The sequence below is a fragment of the Crinia signifera genome, chromosome 3 (assembly GCF_055691185.1).
Source record: "Crinia signifera chromosome 3, ASM5569118v1, whole genome shotgun sequence".
Classification (NCBI taxonomy): Eukaryota; Metazoa; Chordata; class Amphibia; order Anura; family Myobatrachidae; genus Crinia; species Crinia signifera.
Window position 1 is genome coordinate 38661765 of NC_139219.1, and position 12520 is coordinate 38674284.

Consider the following 12520-nt stretch of genomic DNA (forward strand, 5'->3'; position numbering starts at 1 on the left):
AATAAGACGGTATTAATTATTTTTCTCACATTTGACATTTTATTAACAACTGCTCCGTAATCTTTCCTGACACTGTTTATTTGATTCTGGTAGTGTTTTGTGCTGCTGTTGCTTCACCTGCTAAAACCCGCCTACGTGCCAGGCCACATATAGTGGCTCAGACGGTTCCGCTTGGCCATAAGGAGCCTGTGTGTGTGGCCCCAGCCTATGTTCTCCTGTGTAGCATAAGGCATACAAATATACAGAATGAAACAGCAAGTAACCCATCAATCTGGACATATTCAAGACTATAGACAGGGAAGAGTAGTGGGACACACTTGCATAATGCTGCTTTATTGACCAGTATGACCAAAGAACATCACACCATGCTGAGTCATATTGGCTATTATAAATAGGATTCTCAGCCAAGAGATAGGTCATTTACTGAATGCGACAGAAGAGGAGGTAAATGAGTTATGGCAGTATAAAGATGTTATCATAGCATAGCGTCCGAAATGGGGGCGTGGTATATGCAAACGAGGGTGCAGCTTATGAAAATTACGCCACGCCCCGTTTATAGATGCTGTGCACTTCCGAGATTGGGGGGACGGACTCCCAACTGCTGCAAACAGTGGGACACCGCTGGCCGCAGGAACGTCCACAAAAACCGTGACGTTCCCGCATTCAGCGGGACAGTTAGGAGGTATGTGTTATTACTTTATGTCATGTTAGTTGTGCTTAAAAAACCTAATATAGAGTTATGCTGCGTACACGCGCTTCAATTCAGGGTCATTTTCGACTCGATCTGAACTATATAGTCGGGTTTCCGACTTACAGGAGCTATTGTCCCTCGTGGGGGTCCACAACAATGCAGCGAGTCCCCAAGGGACTTTGTAGCGCTCACCTCCCTGTCAGAGTCCCAACAGTTGGTATTTTGACTTTGGTCGAATGACCGTCGGAATCCCGACTGTCGGAGGATCATACCACACCCAACATGACATGGGTAACGGTTCCACTATAAAAGGAAAAGTCTGCAGATATTTACATTGCATTAAGAGTTTTCTTTTGCACTTTATTACTTTCAAAACTGGAGCTCAGATTTCCAAAACAGCCCATTACAGTCCACATATTAGGGATATTCATGTTTGAATCCAGGTGATTAAGGCCCCTATTCTGATTAAGACGCTCCCCTGTGTGTACTCGCAGGGGAGAGATTATTAATGACTGCACACGCGCATAGTGATTTATGAGCATGTGCAGCCGCTCGCACATAATCTATTTGCCGGACGCTCGCACACAACAGTGCGGACGGGGGCGGGAAATTCGGCAATGGGAATGCCCAGCGTTTCATGGGCATTCCCATGGAGATTCCCCGATGATGCAGGTGCGGGGGGGGGGGGGGGGGGGGGCGGTCAGCTGATAGGGCACCTGCAGATCTGAGACACCTCTGTGGTTTTCTCAGATCTGCGAGTGGTGGAGAAATCATCAAATGATTTCTCCCCCACACCCAAGGCTGCAAAATCGCATCGTGTGTGTGTGTGTGTGTGGGGCAGTCTGTGCGGGCGGTGTCTGGTGGACTCGCAAGACTGCCAAATACGTAACCTTGTGAGTCAACCAGAGTCACCTCCAAAATCCAATTGTCTGAGGCATGACTATTCTTAAAACCTGGACCGTAATAATGGAGTTTGGGAAACTGTATTTAAATGAAATAGAAAACATTAGAATGTTTTAGAAGAAGTTTGGCTGAGAAATGGAACGATCTATAAACCCAAAAAAACCAAGCAGGAGACTATAAAATGAAAGTTGTATTGGGAATGTATAGAATACACAATTTCTTCTATTGGGAATGTATAGAACCCTCATTTAGTATAACATGTTAAATGGTGCTCCATCCAATCAGCTCCTGTCACGTGTTTCAAAAAAATCAGAGGAGGTGATTGGTTGTGGCAACATTTAACATTTGTAAGGAATGATAACAAGGATATGGGTACAGGTTGTTAGGTCGACAGTGTCTAGGTTGACAGTCATAAGATCGACCACTGTTGGTCCACAGTCAAAAGGTCGACACATGAAAAAGATTGACATGCTCAGACGGTCGACACAAGCAAAATGTCAGCGTGGGAAAAAGTCAACATAAGTTAACGTTTTAGGGAGGTATTCAATGTCAGGGGTACGGTTGTCGAGCAAGCTCGAGAGCCGTGCCCCTGTCCCGTTCTCGCTTTGCTCGACGTGAGCTCGGCGGTCGGGGTTCAATGTCCCGGCCGCCGAGCGGTGAGAAGGGGGCGTGGCCGCGAGCTGAGGATGGAAGTAGACTAGCTCCGGCCGGGAGCTCGCCTATTTCCGGCTTTTCTCGGCAGTGTCTTTGTTGACATAGACACCGTATAAGTGTACCGCGGGGCTCGCTGCGATCACCATGCTTCGGGCAGGTGCCGAGCATTTTATTCTCCCGCTATGAGCATTGGGAGAGCAAGACATGAACACGTCAGTTAAAAAAACAACCAAAAAACACATGAATAACTCATGTCAACCTGTTGCTTGTGTTAACCTTTTGACCATGTCAACCTTTATGATGTATAAACCTTTTGACTGTCCATCAATAGTGGTCGACATTTTGACTGTCTACCTAGACCCTGTCGACCTAAAGACCTCATCATTGGGGATATCACGTGATGACAAATCGTCCTCGTGGAAGAAGGTGGCCACACACGGTGCCCTGTGCTCCGTGAGTTCTGTAATAGATTGTATTGCATCTAGGTCAGAACGTATGCTATATGCTACAGCCGTGTGCATTCTGAACTAGATGCGATGCGATCTAGTACAAACAGTACGTGCTGCACACACTTTGATGGTCGCCCCATGCGGCTTCGCCACGCCTGCTTTTGCATGGGGATGCCCAGCGGCTTTTTGGCTGCACCCACCGTTTTTTTGGGCACGCCCAGGAAATGCTGGGCGTCCCCATGCGCCAGCCCCCTGCCCGCCCCCATCTGTGCGAATGCCTCAGCGACTGTGATAATCTCCAAAGGCGTTCGTACATAGGCCCTGCACATGTGTATATTCACATATAGGCATATGCCTAGAGATGCACCATCAGTCCCCAGAGTAAATACACTGGGGACCAATCTATGCTGAATTAGGCCCTGCATGTGGGCACCGCTAGTACCTGGCAGAGCGCTATGGGCTATAGAACACAATTCAATCTTTGTACCACGCTATTGAATAAGCCCCTGTGCTTTACATACCTCTGGGCTGAGGACAGCAGTGCTATCACTCGGGACGTCCTCCTCGTACCCCTTGTGCTGGAAGCTCTCTACTTCTTGCCCCATACTTCCCTCACTGGGGCACTTATTATAGGAATATCTGGGGCTATTGCTACAGTGGGAAAGTTCACATTTACTGTCGCCAATTTCAGAGGGCGTACATGAAAGCCGAGGTGACCCGGAGTCGTCTTGGTATGGTGGGGGCTGCAGCTCATCTAGCGGAGGGGTCCTTCTCATCCTCTGGATGCTATTAGCTGTAAAGAAACAAATCCAGAATTAACGCAATGCGGTCTCAGATGTGTTGGTTTGGGAGAAATGGATTTGTTCCTCAAGTGCTACAATACACATGGAAAGCCGCTGCCACACAAAAGCATTACAATAACTTTGTATAACCATAGAAACTGGTGAGAAGGATGTCACTCAAATCACAGCAGTCTACTGGGAAGACCGTCATGACAAGGAGAAGAATTGGACAAGCTGCTAATAGATAACGTCACTTCGATAGCAATTAACAGAGGCAATCATTACCGGATACTTCAGTCTGCCAGATGTGGACTGACATGTCTCAGGGGCAGATTTAGCTAAAAGCAGTGACATCTTCAATCCTTAGTGCGGGGAATTGAATCTGTTGGAGAATTTCTCTTGTAATAAAGCCACATTAGACAGAATGGTGCAAAGCATAAGGTGTAATTATGGGGAAGCGTTTAGTTCCAGTGATAATAGATCAGAGCAGCTTTGTACATAAATGAGAGATATTTCAGAACTTAGGAGGTTCTAGATAAAGGAAACTTTTGCAATAGAGACATATTAAGCTGCAATTTCATATATATATACAGTGGTCGAAGTGGGGCGGTATACGGGGGGTATGCCATACCGCCACTTTAATCTGAAGATAAAAAAAAAAAAACTTTTTTTCCCCCCTCAGGATGCTCTCTGATCACTCAGCAGCGCATATTGTGCTTTTGTAATACCCCTGTACAACGGGGCAGTCTGGCAGGGGACGTTGATGGACAGGGGGGTGTCCGAAGGTGCGCACTATATTCACTCTTTACTTTTCCATACCCCCACTTCAAAATTTCCACTTCGACCACTGTATATATATATATATATATATATATATATATATATATATATATATATATATATATAGGGAAGGGCCGATACTAGCATTAGCACATTGGCCCTTATTCTGGTTCACTTGCAAAGGAAAATTCTCCTTCTTTAATGGCAAAACCATGTGCACTGCAAGAGGGGGGGGGGGCAGATGTAACGTGCAGAGAGAATTAGATTTGGGTGACTTATTTTGTTTCTGTGCAGGGAAAATACTGACTGCTTAATTTTTAGTCTGCAATATACTGTAGATCTCACTTTGAAGTAAAACCCCACCCAAATCTAATTCTCTCTGCACAAGTTACATCTGCCCCCTGCAGTGCACATGGTTTTGTCCATCTAAGAAGGAATTTTCCTTTGCGAGTGAACCAGAATAAGGGCCATAGTCACAGACTGTACACCAGGGGGAAGGGCTGATACTAGCATTAGCACACAGTCACAGACTATACACCTGTTCACCCGAGGAAGGCTGATACTAGCATTAGTACACAGTCACAGGCTATACACTTGTACACCGGGGGAATGGCTGATACTAGCATTAGCACATAGGGCCTTATTCTGGTTCACTGTTTCTGACAAAATCCTTCTTAGATGGACAAAACCATGTGCACTGCAGGTGGGGCAGATGTAAATTGTGCAGAGAGAATTAGATATGGGTGGGGTTTTACTTCAAAGTGAGATCTATATTGCAGTGTTAAAAGAAAGCAGACAGTATTTACCCTGCACAGAAACAAAATAACTCACCCAAATCTAATTCTCTCTGCACATTTTACATCTGCCCCCCTGCAGTGCACATGGTTTTGTCCATCTAAGAAGGATTTTGTCAGAAAGAGTGAACTAGAATAAGGCCCTACAGTATGTCACAGACTATACACCTGTACAAAAGGGGGAAGAGATGATACTAGCATTAGCATATGGGGGCAGATGTATTAACCCCTTCAGGGCCTGCACACCCTTCTTGCTGGGCAGCACCGCTGAGACCAGTGGTGGGGTTTTTTTTAGGGAGTGCTCCCCAGAAAAAAAACTCGCCCAGTGGGGAGCACTCCCTAAAAAAAAAACACTGTGAAGAGATAAAGTAGAAGGTGATAATGCACCAGGCAATCAGCTATGTTTGAAATATGACAGTTATCAGATGATTGGCTGGTGCGTTATCACCTTCTAATTTATCTCTTCACCAGGCTTAATAAATCTGCCTGCCCCTCAGTCACAGACTATTGCAGATGTGACTACAGTAAAGGATGCTAAAGTGGTCACAGCAGCCCACGGCTCAGGATCAGCCTTGGTGTCATGCACTTTTTGCCTTACCTGTTAATGATTCACAGTTTGCTAAGTGTCACGTGGCTGCCATGACAACAACATAAAATATGATGTAGTGAGCAGAGATGCTGTGAGTGCCCCTCATTTCAGCATGCTCATTTACAGCACAAACCCCTTTCCTCTGCCAATGTACAGTAAGGGCTCCAAGCTCAAGTGACCTTTTCTTGGGGAAAGAGTCTTGAGGGGTGGATTTATTAAGCTCGGTGAAGTGATAAATGTGGCTTGTACTTTATCACCGGCCAATCAGCTCCTAACTATGAAGTTACAAGCTTGGTTTGAAAAATGACAGTTTGGAGCTGATTGGCTGTTGATAAAGACCAGACACTTTATCACTTCACCAAGCTTAATAAATCTACACCTGAGTAACATAAAAAAGTTAAATTGGCAACAAGAACTTTCGGTACTTTCGATATTCAGTCATATGGCGTCTTATGCATTGTATCGCATCACATGCCATATTCCCCTAGTCACATCCTATAAACAAGATGGGAGGAGAGGGACAACAACTACACTAGGCCAGCCAATAGAAAGTTCGGTACTTGTTTCCTAGCACGGCGCCCATCGCATCGTATACCATAAGGCATACAATGGTATGCGATGCGATGTTGCGCAATGTCAGCCGATGTTATACAATTTTAAATTGTATACCATCGCATCGTATGCCATATACAATGGTATATGATTTTAAATTGTATAAGCACCCTAATGGGTTTTTTCAATGTAAAATGGTCCCCCTATAATATTATTAATTGTATAAGCACCGTAATGGGTGCTTACAATGTTAAATGCACCCCCACGCCACCCCCACAATCATCGCTAACCTGAAGCGTGGCGAGCGGCAGAGGTACGCATTCTCCGACCTTTTAATACCCCCACTATCCACGTCAGTGTGGAGTTGATCTTATATAGTGTGGCGAGCGCAGCGAGCCACCGAGCCCGAAGCGTGGCGAGCGGACGTGTATTACTTTACATGTATTCCGCGTCCGCTCGCCTAGCTTCTGGCTCAGTGGCTCGCAGCGCTCGCCACACTATCTAGAATCAGCTCCACGCCGACGTGAATGGTGGGGATACGAAAAGGTCGGAGGACGCATACCGCCGCCCCTCGTGGGCTTGCTGCGCTCGCCACGCTTCGGGTTGGCGTTGACAGTGGGGGTGGCGTGTTTTTTTTTTTAACATTGTAAGCACCCATTACGGTGCTTACACAATTAATAATATTACAGGGGGACCATTTTACATTGAAAAAAAAAACATTAGGGTGCTTATACAATTTTAATTCGTACCATTGTATATGGCATACAATGGCATACAATGCAATGGTATACAATTTAAAATTGTATAACATCGGCTGACATCGCGCAACATCGCATACCATTGTATGCCTTATGGTATACGATGCGATGGGTGCCGTGCTAGGAAACAAGTACCGAACTTTCTATTGGCTGATCTAGTGTAGTTGTTGTCCCTCTCCTCCCATCTTGTTTATAGGATGTGACTAGTAGTATGGGCTGGCTACCAGTGCAGAGGAATGCAATATGTGGGTTGAAACCCCCCCCCCCCCCCCCTCCCCAACTTTCACCGCCTTCTCTACTGAACTGTGAAGCAACTTATTGAAGACATTACACTGCACAACAATGAACACCCTGAGAACTGCACTTTTTCCACTTCTTTGTCTATCAATAATCAGGCAGCATGAATGGAATGAAACCTTACTTTTGCATTACACCACAAAAATAAACATAGTGGGCCTGCTTTAGGTCCCCATGCTCTTGCAACGCATACTGCAAAGTCTGTGTTGCAAATCTAAAGCTGGCCATACATCTACAGATCGATTGTCAGAATGGACAGGTTGGAACAAAAACCTGGTAATATCTGAATGACAGTTTTGGGCAGTTTTCCAGCATTTCAAAGCAAATGGTCAACTGTCATTTGCTCTCATCCATTTACCAGGTTTTTGTTCCAACCAGCCCAATCTGACAATCGATCTGTAGATGTATGACCAGTTTAAGACCAACACAGACTTTGCACTTCACATGAGGACCCTTATTCAGATCTGAGCTCAGTACAAATTTGTTCTCAAAATAGGCAAAACCATGTGCACTGCAGGTGGGGCAGATGTAACTTGTATAGAGAGAGTTAGATTTGTGTGAGTTATTTTGTTTCTGTGCAGGGTAAATACTGGCTGCATTATTTATACACTGCAATTTATATTTCAGTTTCAACACACCCCACCCAAATCTAACTCTCTCTGCACATGTTACATCTGCCCCACCAGCAGTGCACATGGTTTTGCCCATTTTGAGAACAAATGTGTACTGCTATCAGATCTGAATAAGGGCAGAGGTGTTGTCATTGGCCTCAGGCTGCTTCCATTCTAGTATCAGCACTGGCTGGTAGTTGTGTGCAGCAGTATTCTTTGTCACTGAAGTTCCATGGAGTAAATAAAATGATGTGAATCATTTTGATGAGCACCATTATGTGTCCCTATGGAACAATGGCCCTTATTCTGATCGGTGCGGATATTCCCGCATTCTTACGGAGCGGTCCGCACGCCACGGTGTTCTGCCGCGTGCGGCCATCGTCCGTAGAAACGCCCACGGGTCCTCCGCATTCGGACGGACTCACTCTTTAAGAACAGGGCGTGTTTACGGACGACATACAAACCATGCGTGTGCGGGGGAAACACTCCGATTCTGCACGGTATTACAGAGTATTACAGAGTATGCTCGGGAATACCGCATCCGAACGGGAGCCAAGCGGTGCTACCGCCCGTAAGCGGAGTATTTACGCCAAACAACCCACTATTATGTATATTCTGCAATACATCACATGACCCACTTATTCAATTACCTACGCATGCGCAGACGCCGTAAAGACGCGATCCGAAAGTATGCGGTAAAGTACGCGTCAATCAGAATAAGGGCCAATGAGAGGAGCGCTGAAGCAAAAACAGTTCTCTCAGCGTAGGTGGAGCCTTGTTAAAAGGGGCATCATTAGTTCTAATGTACAACTTGGAAAAAAATACCAAACATGTCTCAAAATGAGGATGTTTTTCAGCTTGTCGTTTTATTTGTGAAGCATATGCAAAAAAAATTTAAGCAAAGGTTTTCGGAGTAGCATAATCTGATCATTGTAATACAGGAGAATTAATACTGTATAAATGGCCAACTAAAGTTTAAGTAGAGCTTTCATTAAAGGTCCAGCAGAGCCCCATCACTAGGGGCTGCAGTATTATGGGACCCATTTATCGTGGATCCATACCTCCCAACATGACCCTCTCCAGGAGGGACACAATGCTCTGCTTCTGGACTTTCCTCTTCATGTATGATTGCCAGCACCTGTTTTCAACAGGTTTACTAATAAGAAAGGTTCTTCACCACAGGTGATGGCAGTCATACATGAAGAGGGAAGTCCAGAAGCAGAGCATTGTGTCTCTCCTGGAGAGAGTCATGTTGGGAGGTATGTGGATCGCATTTACAATGCGATGTGGGCGGAATATTACCGCCTAGGATCGCATTGTAAAATGCAATCCTAATGGCGGGATGTATCATCCCTGACACAGTTTATGTTTTCCAGATTAACCGGAAGGTACACAGGTGTATTCATTACTTGCTTACACATGATAAAAGATCAGCAGGTGGAACTAATTATTTCACTTGTGATTCGGGCCCTTATTCTGATCTGTGCGGCCAGATCAGAATATGCGGCCAGGACCGTGCAGGCGAATCCCCGCCTTCCATACGGATCGCCACCTCCGTCCGTACGCGGATATGTGGCGGTCCGCATGAAAGTGGACGGGGATACGCCTCCTCCATCTTGGGAGCAGCCCCTGCATTCGATGGTCGCCGAACATCGAATGCAGGGCCGCACGCTCCACCAGCGCCCGCCACCCTAGACCACACGGACACTTGTCCGTATGAAATCATGTATGGGGGCGGGCAGCTGACATCCGGCGATGTCAGATGCCCGCCCCCTACACATGCGTCACGGCTTCATTACCATGCATACGCCCTGCGTTTGCATGGGAACGCCCATGAAACGCGGGGCGTATGCATAGGGTAATGAGGCTAAGTAGCCCTTCACGCCCCTCTCCGCCCCCTGTGCGGCGTCTAAAGAATAGGTACGGCGAAACCGCCTGCACATGCGCAGAGTGACCTCTGCACATGCGCAGTCGGAAACCATCGGCGGTCCGACCGCATGCGGAAAAATCCGCACCGATCAGAATAAGGGCCTCTGTGAGGAGACCTGCAAAAAAATGCAACCTGTGCCATAGAGCAGTGGTTCCCAACCCTGTGTAAAAATGAACTAATAGCCTTACGGCTAAGAGTTTACAAGCGCCTGATAGGGGGTTGTGTCAAGCAGCTCCTACTAGGGGGTGTCACACCCCTAAATACGATAAAGAAAAAAAGAAGAAAGGTGGAGCGCTAAAGAATGGATCAATATGGTATTAAAAAGTATATAAGTAGTTTTATTTGCTTATTGCACAATAATATGTGGATTCAAAACCACTTAATAGGTATAAAATATTCTACACAGTAAGAATACATATAGACATATTTGAACAAAATACAAAAAAGTTTATAAATAAAATTTTTATAAAGGTACATATAATAAAGGAATTAGGGTTATACTTATGGCATGGATTCCCGTGATAATGTCCTTGTTTGGAGGTGCTTGTAGTGGCTGGATTTTTTAGCGTCCTATGGCTGAGTTATTGTGGGGTCCATAAACTTTGCCGGATGGAAGAGCGCTGGAGGGAGATGGTATACCCGATATATTATGGGTGTCCTCAATGATGTAATATGCGCCTTTGTAATCCTTAGTGTGCAGGTGGTGGTGTCCCAAGTTTGAAATAGAATAGACTTTGTGCCCAGTGGAGGATCCAGGTGTAAATCTAGCTGATGCTCCAAGACAGGGTATCCAGATTGCAAGCTTCTGCGACCAGCGATTAGAACGGGGCTGAAAACGGGAGCGTGCACCCGGCGATTTATAGCCGAGGCACACTCCCATCACTGGCAATAAGGTCGCCTGCGACCATATTTCCAGCGATTTCAGCCCCTATCGCCCCCGTTGTGTACACAGCTCTACATTACCAGGGAAGTCCAGGAACAAAACATTTTCTCCCTCATGGAGAGGGTCAGGTAGGCAAGTATGAGATATATATATATATATATATATATATATATATATATATACACACACACACACACACACACACACACAAACACACACACAATATATGGTACTTGTTTCCTAGCACGGCCACAATCTTATGGATCGTGTACCTTTAAGCTAAGGTACACGATCCACACGATGGACCCGATTTCCTTTGAAATCAGGTCCATTTTGCCGGCTAGGACACAATATCGGGGGCATCGCGTCGGTCGGGACCATTAACATTGGTCCCGACGCGACCGACGCGATGCCCCCGATTTTCCCATAGGCTTCAATGTTAAAAAATATTTTAACATTGAAATCGTGTCGGGAAAGGTAAAATATCGGGGGCATCGCGTCGGTCGGGACCATTAACATTGGTCCCGACGCGATGCCCCCCCCGATTTTTCCATAGGCTTCAATGTTAAAATATTTTTCATCTCAACACGGCCTTGTGCATGCTTTCTCGGAACCAATACGCATGCTCAGTGTATCGATAATCGCCTGCTGTGCGCATTCGTAACCCTGCGATCAGGTCTATCTGTGGTTTAGCGAGGATTCTCCATGATTTGGGCTCGCAGCAGCTGCGTGTGATGTCATGCAGCCTTCTCCCAGACTGGTCCAGACACGCTTACTTTGTCCAGACCGCTGCCACAAAATGCTGCGTCACATCCGCCTGGCACCAACCCCTAGTCACCAATGAAACTGCGATCTCCAGTGATCTCAGTTTCAGGGCTCATGCGTACTATGGGGTCTGAATCAGGCCCTAAATATAAAAATTACCAAAATGACCCAATCATATTTTTTGGGGTTACATAGGGCCCAGTCCTTAAACTGGGACACTCATAAATTAAACCCAAGTGAAATGCAGGCTTCAATTATGCCAGCCACAAAACAGGTATAATTCAGAACTGCTTTATAGTATAGTAATACTACTTGTACCCCTTTCACATCGCAGCTGTAAGCCGGTATATTGCCATTTTTTTTAGCATCTTAAAAAGGTACCAGCTGCAGTGTGAAAGCTCCCCAGTCAATTTACAGCAGGCATTCCCAACCACGGTCCTCAAGGCACACCAACAGTGCAGGTTTTAGTGATATCCAGGCTTCAGCACAGATGGGTTTAATCAGAATCCCTCAGATACTAATTAAGTCACCTGTGCTCAAGCCTGGATATCTACAAAACCTGCAGTGTGCATGGACCGTGGTTGTGAATGCCTGATTTACCGGTTAGAGAATACCGGTATTTCAAAACGTTTCAAAAGCAAGATCCTACACGGTTCTGAGACGTTTTTCCTGCAGTCTAAACGCCCCAGAACCGTTTTTTACTACACATGATAATCTGCACAAGGGTCATTGGTTGTCTCTCTGCATGTTGTCACCGCCCACAAGCAGGAAGTGCACAAGAGTTTTATTGCAAAGAAGCCATTTTTTTATGGGTGAAACGGGTTGAATGTGAAAGGTACAAAAACGGTATTGAAACAGTATACTGGTTACAACATGCAATGTGAAAGGGGTTTAACTGGCTTTTGACCTGTTTTATGAAACGTTTACAAAAACAGGTTGAAAGCAGGGTTGCAATGTGAAAGCAGTATTATGCTGCTTTCCCACTGCAGGTCTAAAACGGTAAATTGCCGATTTTCAGCGCAATCTACCGTTCAAGGCTGCAGTGGGAAAGCACCAGAGTTGAAATACCGGTTAAAGTTAAC

General features: G+C 45.7%; 1 protein-coding gene across 3 annotated transcripts in view; it reads right to left on the bottom strand.

Moving 5' to 3' along the window:
* The window catches only part of SYT14 (synaptotagmin 14), a 165703-nt gene that overhangs the window by 48516 nt on the left and 104667 nt on the right, over positions 1-12520 (bottom strand). For all 3 annotated transcript variants that reach the window (XM_083175663.1, XM_083175662.1, XM_083175664.1), the window contains exon 5: positions 3219-3490. In XM_083175663.1, coding sequence (XP_083031789.1) covers positions 3219-3490 — 272 coding nt within the window. The remainder of the gene's footprint in view (positions 1-3218; positions 3491-12520) is intronic.